Here is a 12,000-nt window from a genome sequence, read left to right on the forward strand (position 1 = left end):
CTTTTTGTCAGCACGTGAAGGTAGTGTGTGTAGTGTTGAAATGCAGGTTGGTGTTCCATCACACCTATGAAGCTGGCTGTCTCTCTCTGTGGTCTTTCTCTCCAGTCTCCTCTCCACCCGATCCCTGGTTCCCCCACCAGTCCACAGTCAGCTCTGGGGGGCAGTAACTCCACCCTGTCAGGTAGCGCCAGCAGTGGTGTTTCTTCGCTGAGTGAGAGCAACTACGGAGGTCAGTATCCAGACCCCGGTCCGATCAGGAATGATGCCCTGGAGCCTCTGCCCAGTCACCTGTGGTCCCCTCCTGATGAGTACCTGGCCTCTCCCTACATGCACCTCCACTATGGCGGACCAGAAATCGACTCCATGGACCCGGTCCGCCCCTTCCATTACCGCAGCCCCGCTTCACACCCGCACACACACCCTCACGCTCACACCCACCACAGCCTGGACAGCCATTCCCACGGGCCACCGCCTCATCATCATGTTCCCACTCACGGCCCTCATCACATCCCTTACCGCAGGCCTCAGCCTCCAGCTGTGCCGCCTAAACCCTACCTAAGAGAGGGTTGCATCCCCGAGGAGGACCTGCCACCACAGCCCATCCCTCTGCCCCGCAGGATCTTCCACTCCCCCCACAGCCACAGGGAGGACCAGGGGAAGCATGCCTGGGAGCAGTGCATCAGCGAGGAGCACGAGGAGACACAGTGATGAGGATGCTCCGATTCTACTGCAGTGAGAGATTTGTTCTCCTTTTCTTTTTCCCTTCATGTGTGCTAAATTAAAGGAGCAGTAATCGGAAGACGCTGACGTGAAGCGGTGGAGCGCGCTCAGTTGACCTTTCTCGCTCTATGTTTTAATTTCGGTGCACATGAAGGAAAGAGACAAAGGACTAAACCTTGATGAATCTACAGTACGAGGCACAAGTGCCACCAGTGCGCCGCGTGGCCTCTTAGATATTATTAAGAAAAAATTATCTGTTGAACAACAAGACAGTTTCACTTTGTTCAGAAATTGATATTGATTGTACGCTAACTGTACAACTCGTCTGTGAGCATGTTTTTTCATTTGAGAATAATAAGACAACAGTTTTGTGAAATATGACGACCATGGTCAGAACCAACATGATCCCAGGTGCAGTATAAGCTCTGAACTCCCTTAATTTTGCTTTTCATGCCATTTTCATAACACGAGGCAACTACAGAAGGTTATTATTCACAGAGAAACGACTTCTCTGCTTCATATACATAAATTCTTATTTTGATAAATTTGCTACATTATAGTGTTTTCAAAGGCTTATGTCCATGATGTTTTCGAAACACTGTTAAGTGCTCCTTAATAGTGAATCATATCAAATGGCGCACTGTAATACGTGTTGCTGATGGGATGTCAGAAATCGTAGGTCTCTAAGGTTGGACTTGCAGCTCTCCTCTCGGACCGGCATCTCAAGGGACAATGAACTTCAGACTGGCAATTTCCCATTTGCAGCAGGCAAATGGAAACCTACGTGAATGTATTCAGATGATATATTCTATTTGTATTGCGCAAGCTGCAAATCCTGCTTTTTTGTTAAAGTGCTTTAAGTTCGGTCCATGTTCGACAAGTCTCTGTTTGTTTCTCCTGTGCAACGATTATATTGAGAGGAGTAAGAGCAGACTGAGGGGGAAGCTGAGGACAATGACGGGCCTCACTTACACCTGCCACATCTCCTGTTCATGGTGAACAAACAATGCGGACTTCACACCTCAACCGCCTGCTGGACACTGAAAACTAACGCCCAGTTCCATTTGATCTCTCTCTCTCTCTCTTTTCCCCCTCTCCATCTCTTTTTCCTCCTCTGTATGGCTGTCAGACCACGTAAAGCAGTGGGGGGCTGAGCCTGGACAGCTGCAGTGGCACTGCATCGATGCTGATGCTGATGACACTGTCTGGTGGCCAGACAAGGAGCCCACTCAGACAACGTTGGAATTGCCTACCTGCCTTAAGTGCACTCAAATGCAGTTTGACCCCTCATCCAGACTGAGAGAAGCTCATTTAGCAACGGCCGTTCTCCTTTTCATTCTGTTCACTATACGCTTCCTCAAGGGGAAAAAAGAAAAAAGATATCTACCTACAATAGTGATGTTTTGTATGGTTTTGTCACGCTTTGGTTTTCTCAAATTGTTGTTTGGTTTGTTGCGATGATATTTCTTATTCTGCCTGCGGCTCCTTTCTTGGTCACATTCTGTTGTGTGAAAATTAACGATGAGTTTCAGATGAACACTGAAGCCTGGGCTGTGAGGTAGGTTTACTTTTTGTGGAGCTGAAGAACAACTTTGTTAATTGTAATGCAATGAGTTGGAAGGATATAGCTAATATTTTAACAATTAACTGGTTTTCCTGGTTATTTTGTTTTTGTTTTTTTTTTTTCTTTTATTCTTTGCAGGTGGATGCTTTGCGTTACTGTACATCAAGTTGTCAGCTGACTAGACAACATCTATTTTTGTATGTGAGATCATCAGTTGTGCGAACATATTTCGGAAACTGTACCAAGTCAGAAGGTACCGTGTAAGCTGCTGTACTTTGTATGGAGATGATCCTGAGGTTAGGTATATACAGTATGTGAGTATCTCTTGCAAGCTTGATGGCACTGAGATTAACAGGTGACCGAAGTGATACTCAAAATATAGGTACAATAGAATTTTCAATGTAAATTCTGTTACTGTACATACAGCGGTATTGTGAAATATTTTTGAGAATTATTGCAGACGCCCCCAAAAGGTTTATTGTTGTTTTGTGTATATACATGTATTCCAGAGATCAATGTAATTGATAAATATCTATAATCAGTGTTTGAAAAAGGACAAATCCATTAGACCGTGGCTGTCTCCACCATTCTTGACTTTGAGTCTTCTCATATAAATACTTTATACACTTTTCAATGTGCTTTCCTGTACATATGGTGTTAGCATGATCGAACAGTGTTTGGTTGTAAAAGTGGTTTTCCTACTCCCATAACTGCTGTGGTATGGAATTCATTAACAATGCCAAACATTAAAGACAATCTTTTATCAACTCTACCTCCTTCCTCCTTCCCTTTGCTGGGCTGTGATGGGAAAAGCAGTATGTGCAGAGAACAGCAGAGGGCGCCTGCCTGTCATGGACCTGCAGGGGCTGTGACAATGAGGTGATGGAAATGCAGAGTTATGTTAATTTTGCCACAATGTGCGTGTGTGTGTGTGCGCGCGCGCGCTTCACCAGAGATGAAGCAAGAAGACAAACTACTCTGCAATGACAGCCAAGGTCTCCGCTCTAACCAACAAGCTTCACTCTGTTACTACAGAACAACTTTGATATTGAAATGTAGTTTTCCTTTTTAACGGCAGCCTATCTTTTTATCAGATGTATGATAATGCAGCTGCAGGTTGAGTCAGTTTCATTTGTTCACGTGATGCAAAGAAATAACAAGTTCTACATAAAGGCGGACGGGTATAATAATGGCATCTCTCACCCACAGTGAGTATAGATGTGCGGCCCACAGATGGCACAACTGACCCATTGAGACCCTGGATATCAGTAAAAGTCATGATACCTTCAAGAGCAATTGGAAATATCAGGCTTTGTCCTTGTTGAAGATAGCATGCATCAAAAAGCATCATCAAATGAGAACTAAGTGACGACAGCTGTTTATTTTGGTTTCATAGATAGATAGCTAGTCACTCACGCTAGTCCTCTCCACTAAGAGGAGTCTGTTTTCCTCTTAGTGTCACTGTCTTCGGCAACAGTAGGGATTGCACACTGTCAGTTTGTTGCATATCCATGTTGCAGTCACACACACACACACACACACACACTTAGAGAAAGAAAGGGGTGGTGTGTGGGTGGGGGTTGTTGGGATGAAAGGATCCTCGCTGCCTCTCTGGAGGATGATGATGCTGTGCTGCTTGCTGATGCAGATGCTGAATTTTTATTTTTGCAGCATCACTGAGGTGCCGCTCATTTCCGTACTTTTTTTTTTTTTTTTTTTTACCATGTTAGTATCTCTTTGTTTCTTCCTCGCAGAACCTTGTATTTTGTTTTGTGGGATGTTCATCGATTTATTTCAGTGTAATAACATCCCTTCCACGCAGAACAGCATGAGCTGTTCTGTTTTGGACTGTGTGCACATACATGTATGTCAGTGCTCTGTTTGGCCCAAATGAGACTGCACATACTCATTCTGCAGTCATTGTCTGGTGTAAGAGAGCACAACGATGAGAAAAAGCGCCTCTTGTAAAACCTGGCAAGCAGAACAACAAGCTGCTACCAAGCTGCTACGATTCCTGTTGAAAGAAAAACTAAAACAACCTGCATCCGGCAGTGCATCCCTTACCGTGCCCTCCCTCCTGCTCAATGTGTCCCAGCACTGCTATATTAATTTCATTTCTTATTGAGTTTTCATTTCTCAATGTCTGCGAGCAGACTCGCACAGGTAGAAAAATAAGCAAAAGACAGATAGCGCGGCCGTGTCAGGAAACAAAGACTTTTAATAAATGAAACAATACTAATAAATAAAGATTAAACAAGTTGCTCATTCAAAACAAAATCCAACAAAATGAAAACACTGAACGGTAAAGTAGCACAGATTATTTAAAAAAAAAATCTCCCCCCCACCCCCACACCCAGACATTTACAAATTTTCTTAAAAACTTCAAGAGGCAAACATAGACATTGTATAAAAGCATCATACAGTAGAGCATTTGTCATCTGAGTATAATTTACAAATTCATTGAAGGATAAATATTTATAGCTGATCTCAAACTTGAGACACACATGCTAAAAGCAGGATTTAAACATGTATCTCTCAGGTGCGGTTCCAGCCCTTTTTTTTTTTTTTGTGATCAATAACAGTGATGAAGTGACGTTGAAAGCAGTCCATCGATTCATGGGAAACTCAAAAAATTGTATATAACCATAAATAACTTTTAATAGCTTTATCCACATCTCCATTGGTCTCTTCTCTGTTGGTGCATCATAGAACAAAAGTCACGAGCATCTCTGCCAGCGGATATGGCTACATCAGGCGTTTGCAGAAGAACACTGTGCAGCTGTCCTTCATCTGACTCTCCACACAGATTAGACGCAGAGGCTACATCAGTAGGGAGCAAACTTCTGTCTCTCTGGCTTTTTGATGCAATTGGCTGAGGATATTTTGGCGGTATAGGCAGCCAGAGTGGTGTGGGAGGGAGCTGCAGAGACAGCCACGGCGGGGGCAGGGCTGGACAGAGTCAGAAAGGGGACGGACTTCACCCCCAGCAGGCCGGAGAGTGGCATGGTGCCATACGGGGTGCCCAGCATATGAGCAGGGGTCAGAGCGCCCACAGCGGCCAGAGTGGGTGCGGGGGAGGCAGCTGGGGAGGCCGGCTGGGTGAAGGCCATGTTGAGGTCGACCGGAGCTGCCATGGTGCTGGCCTGGGCCGTGGATTTGGCCGTCTCTAAACTGTAAGGGCAGAGATAGGAGGAGGGAGGACAGGGACACGATTAGAGGATTATACTGTTGTGGCAACACTGGGTGAAGTTTCTCGGAAAAATTAAAGGAGAACGCCACCAGTTCTACAAAGTCTGTCTGCGAGTTTTCTGGGGAGAAGTAGGTTAAGACCTTCTGTGGGTGCAGAGTTGTGTTGAAATTTTCTAAAATGTCGAATGAGTCTGAGGGACTCGAAACCATGAGAGACTCCTGTTAAGAGTTTGGATAGAAACAAGGAAGATTACTAGACCTCTGTAGCAGACCAAACTATCAGCGGGTCACCTTCATTGTGGGTAATTTAGGTGCCAGGTTTTGACAGAGAACAGAAGCTGCTTCTGTTACATTGCTTTTTATCCCTTTTTTTGCATACTGAGACTGATAGTGCTGCAGGAGTGTAAGGCTTCATTGGTGAACTACGATAAGTTACCAGTTATATATTGGTTAAACTTAAAAAAAAAAGGGGGGGGGGGCTCCCGGGCTGCTGTTGGAAGTCTCACCTCGCCCAAAAACATATTTATTAATGTTTTATCAGTTTAAATTTCATAGTATTTCCAAATTGTATGCCAATGCACGAGTGCACTTGTGCTTGAGTTTTCCTCCTTCTCTTATCAGAACTCTTTTGTATCTATTGGCCTCCTCTGATCTGTAGGGATCCTCCAGGCACCATACTGGGACCTATTTTAGTCTGCCTTAATTGTTATCTGTCAGTTTCACTTTGTTTGTTGTCCCTGCAATGCTGCTGATGCCGAGCTGAATTGTCTTGAGGAGATCAGTGTCTGACTGTCCCATAGGTCCCTGCAGTTGAATCACAACACAACTGCTCTTTGCACCAAAACAGATCTTTGACATGATGCAAAGCTTCAAATCATTTTTAAGGCACTAGACTATTTGCTTTCATCATACACGGTGAGTCAAACAGCTCCACTACACCTCTTGGGCTAAAAAAAAAAACAAACAAAAAAAAAAACAAGGTGAAGAAGCTTTTTTTGTTTTTCCTCATAGATTATGGCAGCGTCTTCCTTGGGGGGGTCAGATCAGTAAATGTAGCAAAGCTTCCTTGCTCTTATTTGAAGCTTTTTCTTCTTGTTGTTAATCATTCAAATGTCTTTATCTTAATTTCTTGGCTTTAATCTAGTTTGTAACCTTGTTTGTTTGTTTTCTTTTTGTTGTTTTTGGCTCTTTATCTCTGAACTGTACTTGTTCAATGAGATTACTCCACCCAAATAACAAATCTGGATTACTGTTATTGTAGCATCAATTCATTTCTACCAATTTTAGGGAGATCAGAATGAGATAAAGGGAAAAATGTTTTACAAAATCAAATAATAACGATAATGATAATAATAATAATTATTATTATTATTATTATCAGCAGTATGGTTTAAATGCCCCAAACAATGAGGAAGCAGAGGTAACTTCAACATAACACAATGATTAATTAAGTAATTATCTATTTTTTATTATTATTATTTTCAACCCTACAGCATTGGAGGAAGGGTTCATAAATCTGTGGCAGGAATTATTTCAGGCTCAATGTTCCAGTAACACAAACTGTAATGATTTTGCATTACAGCTGAAGTTAAGTTCTATCAAATTTTGTCTTTTTTTTTTTTTTTTTTATGCATATAAAGAATGAAAGATAATAGCAGGTCCATTTTTCTGCTGTTTTTTTTTGGGCTAGTCCATATTTATACTTACCTATCTATCTATTTGTTCTGGCCATTTGTTTATTCCTTTGTTATAATTTTGATGACAGGAATTTCGTTCAGTTTTATTTGCATTAATGTGAAGAAAACCAAGATGGAAAAAATAAGATAAAAAAAATAGAGGAGGATAGCAGACATTCGTTATAAATATTGGCTTACAAACAACAACATCTCCTCAATTACCATCAGCAGAAGAACACGCCTCATTAATATTTATCACAATGTAGCATAACCTTTGACCCTTTTAATCCAGCGCATTTCCCTGGTCTGCACTCGATTCATTCGATTCATTCGATGGTGGGATGGGCAGCTGGGACTAACCTACCAGGAGGTAATGAGGTATTGGGCCAAGTTGATGCTGACAGGTGTTCCTGTGATGGTGACATGGCGGTCGCTTGTTCCGTCTAGCTGGCTGCCAATCTTGATCTGAGCTCCCGACACCTGCCTGATCTCGTTGATCTTAGTGCCCTGACGGCCGATGATAGAGCCGATCAACTGCAAAAGAACAGAGGGGAGGCAAATGAGTCAGTTGGCTGGAAAGATGGATGGCGATGCTGATGTGCACAAAAGGATGAGAAGACACACTTTGAGGGTCCGACAATTCATTTGACTGTATCTGTTATGGAGATGAGTGATTCTGATTCAAGGAAAAAAAAAAAAGAAAAAAAAAAAAAGAAATTGCAAATCAAAGCACAAAAAAACATGTGGTGCTGTTGAGCTGACTTAATGTGGACCACTTCAAATATTACAATTACATAGTTTGTCTTCATTGGACTGGTCATCCGTCATGCGTGTCAAAAGCACTATTTTTCCCCCAGAGTCTCCCTTAATTGCTACGATGTGTGCTCCGGTAAAAGAGATGAGAGAAGGCACATTTGCCTGTCATTAATCTGAGTGGCTAAAAGGTTATTGATTCCTCCAAGTGGTGATGACTTCCCAAACAAATCACTTCCCAAACACATGCCAGCTAGATGCATCTCCACACTAATGGAAAACATAATGGGAAAATAACTCAAATATATAATATAGGTCCCATCAACTGGAGTGTTCTCTCTGCTGAGAGGAGATTAGACAGTGACACACGTTTTATTACATTCCCAAATACATTATCACTTTTGTTTTGCTCTCATTATCTAACCTGGACCCATGCCTATTAACCACAATAGATATTTAACAGACCCCGAGCTCAGGGCTTCATATCAGCTCAAGTGCAGCGTGTCACGGCTCCGCGAGGGGGTTATGCAGCCAGATGTATAGTGAGTGGGACAGACGGTGATGAAGCGCTTGTTGTGTGTGTGTGTATGTGCTAGCAGCTTAACAGCGGCTGACGCAGAGGTAGAAATTTACGACACACGCAAACACTGTGATCATACTGCGCTTGTTGGTGCAGTTCACATTCCTTTCCTCAGAAGTAAGCTGCCTGTTCCACAATGTCTGATTTGACACACAGTGACCTGGTTGGTCTGCTTGGCTATTATTGGCTCAGCATTTTATTTGGGAGGTGGTGAGGGGTGGGGGGGGGGGACCAGCCAGACGAAAGAGCAACTCATGAGACAATGGCCACTCCAGACCTCAAATCACAGATAATGTCTCAGCCCCGCTGAGACCAAGAATCTCCACTGGACTCTGGCCTTTTCCACCACCTGTCAATAGATACCAGCTGTCAGCAGCTAAGCATGATATCAGTCAACAACATTCCTGTTTCAGCAGCAAAAAAAAAATAACAACAATCATAAAAAAAAAATACATTTCAAAATGACATTAAAAGTACAAAATAGTAACCCAGGAGACATCACGTAGATTCTCGCAGTAGCAATTATTTTTCCTCAGGACTAAGATAACAGAAACACTGCACAGCGCAATGATCGGCCATAAGCGGCCTATATATTGTTGAGTTCCTGCTGAGGCAGTCGTTTGAAAGGACACAGGAAGAGGGATGGGATGGTGAGGCAGCCATTTTTCTTTTGGCTGAATCTTCTTCACGCAGAAGTACAATGCATCCTGCTGACTGGATGTAAGCAGTTTCTCAGTACATCTGCATGTTTCTGTGTGTGTGTGTGTGTGTCTGTGCACAGGACTCCCTCAGCGTTCACTGAGTGAGCACAAAGCTGGATTGTGTGGTTGGAGTGTTGCTAGCCTGAAGGCGGACAGAGGACTGAGGACGCTCAGTGATGGCTATAAGTCCTTTCTTGTGTGACAATGGCCGGAGCTTACAGCTGTCCCTGTCACGTATAGCACTGGACTCCCTCATTCCTCTGATGCATTGTGCTGCTCGCCGTGTGGGGGTTTACTTCAGGCATTTCAGAAATGCTGAAGGGTTGTGGTGGCTGTATCCTATACAGCAGAATGACACCTTGAATAATCAATTTGTGTTTTTTCTCCACTCCTGAATGTAAAACAAAAACTCAGAAATTCACTCCATTGCCGGAAGATGTTAAAGTAGAACTAAAGTGGAATTTCAAACTAAATGTCCTGTTTGGTGACCCCTTTAAAGGATAGAGGTAACAACATTCAGCTTTTTTCTTACTGCCATCAAATCTACTGAAAAGAAACAAAGAGTGAACTGATCATATAAAAGCATTGTGTTTGTTGCTGAACCCTGATAAACTGTAATTTATCCCTCCATGACACAGACCTCCATTGTTTCCCAAAACTATTACAAACACATCAATGAGCCACACTATTGCACTCAATGATCCTTTCTTTTATTATCATGAACGTGGGGACTGTAGTTTATATTGTGTCACTCCCACAGACCTCCTGCTGCCATTAATGTTTACTTGTGTATACCACACTGCTGCGGAAAATAGTCCCCAACAAACACACAATAAGTCCTGTTTGACAAAAACTACAGTGCCCAAGTGCTTTGGGAAATGACTCTTGGTGATTTCACGGATGACTATATATTTAGGACATGATTTTACGGAGTTACATATTCAGTAAGAACTAATAAGAACATATTGGGAGACATTGTTAGTTTCAGTCTTTTCGACGGGTTTGATCAAAGTAAGAAAAATAGCTAAAAAAATACCAGCCGCATCCTTCAATCCTCTGCGTACGTAAATATTTTGAAAAGATTGTGTTTCGGTTATTGCACTAGATATCAGCGCTGCAAATTAGGCCATAAATCACAAAAGGCTTCTTAATTAATTTTACTACATAATTATGGCTTCTTTTTTTTTTTTTCTGGGATATTTAAAATGAAGGAAATTGTTGTAATAAAAAACAAACATTGGAAGCCCAAATCAGCCGAATGTAATAGATGGATGGTAATATGAAGGGAAATATAGTCCAACTTTATTTTGAAGGGAATTGACGCATTCTGATTTCTACCCTCTGATCGGGGAGACATTTCATCAAACCCTGTGCGGATTCTATGTGAAGAGGGAAAGGATCTTTGTCTGTTTTCTTATTGGCTGTTTTGACAGCAGACAGCTTCTAAGTAGGTCAGGGAACATGAGAGGATTTACTGAGTACTCATGGGACTCACTCTAAGACACTGCAACTGCTGCCCAGACAATAATGTGAAAGGATCCATATCATCTGAAAATCCCTTTAACCTTGAGTTAGTCTGAGGTTAGAATAATGAGGATGATTAGGCAGTAGCCAACTCGTCTCCAGCCTCTTTTGAAGTCACACCAGACTTCTTTGCAGTCGCAGCTACTGCATCTGAAGTCACCGGCTGCAGTGCTGTGTGCGCGTGTGATGGGTGTCAACTTCCCGTTGCTGTTTTTCTCGTAGATCAGATGGAAAAATAGGAAGATCATACAGAAAAAAAAAACAAAAAAAAACTCTAAAGTTGTGAGTTTCTTCTCCTTACGTCATTGGGAATAAGCAGCTCCTGAGATGTCTGTGAGTTTGAGTCCATCCCTGATGAGAGAAAATACAAGCAACAACTGAATAAAATTGATATATTAGACATTTAAATGCCCTATGGTAAGTGAAGCCACACAAACCCGCCCTCTACGTTGGAGATATACACACTCCCAGGAATGGTAAAGCAGTTCATTTTCATTTTAATGGAATGATGTTTAACACGGCACTCATTCTGTGAGCAACATATCATTTTATATAATAGTTTCTCTCTAAGTCTGGGAGATAACAGCCAGTGTTACTTCTCACATCCATGAGCGGGTGAACAATCATCAGCAAGTAACAGATGGAGGAGTAATGCAATGGAAAAACTCAGCAAGCTGCTTGTTTTAACATTTTTTTTTTTTTAATACATCCATTCATCAGCAAATAGTGACTTTACATTCCATTATACTTCTCTACATACCAGGTATGACAGTCGAAGCAGGCTGGGCAATAGGACTCAGGCCTTGCTGCACTGACAGCTGATGTAGCTTGGCCAGCTGTAACACAAGGAGGAAAAACGTGATGCGGTGCACACCAAGCCATGAGCTGCTCTATTGAATGATAGTATATCTACAAATGGTCAAACCTCTGAGTGTGGAATGCCATATTGGTTTTGCAAAGTGTAGGCCTAAAAGAGAGCATTCTGCATTAGGTAAATTACAGCAATAAAACATGGCACAGGTAATAAATCTATAGGCTCTTAATGGAAGTGCTTCTCTGTCAATGCATGGCTGTTTTTCCAGATCAAGTGAGATTCATCTTTATAGCTCAGCCGTGAACTTACACAGAGGAGGGATACCGTATTTTACACGAACCTCTTGGGAGTCGATCCCATAGATACGGCTTTATATGTTATATATGATTTAAAATATCCGTCTGCGAGGTTTCTGCCTTCATAACCCGGCAGAGTGAAGGACAATAGAATTTACCTTGTAACGCAAATAACAGATTCAG

At 42.4% G+C, this 12,000-nt stretch overlaps 2 protein-coding genes across 2 annotated transcripts in view; one reads left to right on the plus strand and one right to left on the minus strand.

Annotated features, from left to right (window-relative positions):
* LOC115045676 (dedicator of cytokinesis protein 3-like) overlaps positions 1–708 on the plus strand; it is a 39,062-nt gene extending 38,354 nt beyond the window's left edge. Inside the window, exon 54 of the mRNA XM_029505462.1 lies at positions 106–708. Within this exon, the coding sequence (XP_029361322.1) occupies positions 106–708 (603 nt within the window). The remainder of the gene's footprint in view (positions 1–105) is intronic.
* A 4,116-nt stretch (positions 709–4,824) lies between these two features.
* Positions 4,825–12,000, minus strand: part of LOC115045997 (poly(rC)-binding protein 4-like) — a 32,294-nt gene continuing 25,118 nt past the window's right edge. Inside the window, exons 11-15 of the mRNA XM_029506039.1 lie at positions 11,633–11,674; positions 11,468–11,543; positions 11,009–11,058; positions 7,514–7,683; positions 4,825–5,455 (exon numbers count right to left, since the gene is read on the minus strand). Of these exons, the coding sequence (XP_029361899.1) occupies positions 5,110–5,455; positions 7,514–7,683; positions 11,009–11,058; positions 11,468–11,543; positions 11,633–11,674 (684 nt within the window). The 3' untranslated portion in view covers positions 4,825–5,109. The remainder of the gene's footprint in view (positions 5,456–7,513; positions 7,684–11,008; positions 11,059–11,467; positions 11,544–11,632; positions 11,675–12,000) is intronic.

This window comes from Echeneis naucrates, chromosome 7 (assembly GCF_900963305.1).
Source record: "Echeneis naucrates chromosome 7, fEcheNa1.1, whole genome shotgun sequence".
NCBI lineage: Eukaryota > Metazoa > Chordata > Actinopteri > Carangiformes > Echeneidae > Echeneis > Echeneis naucrates.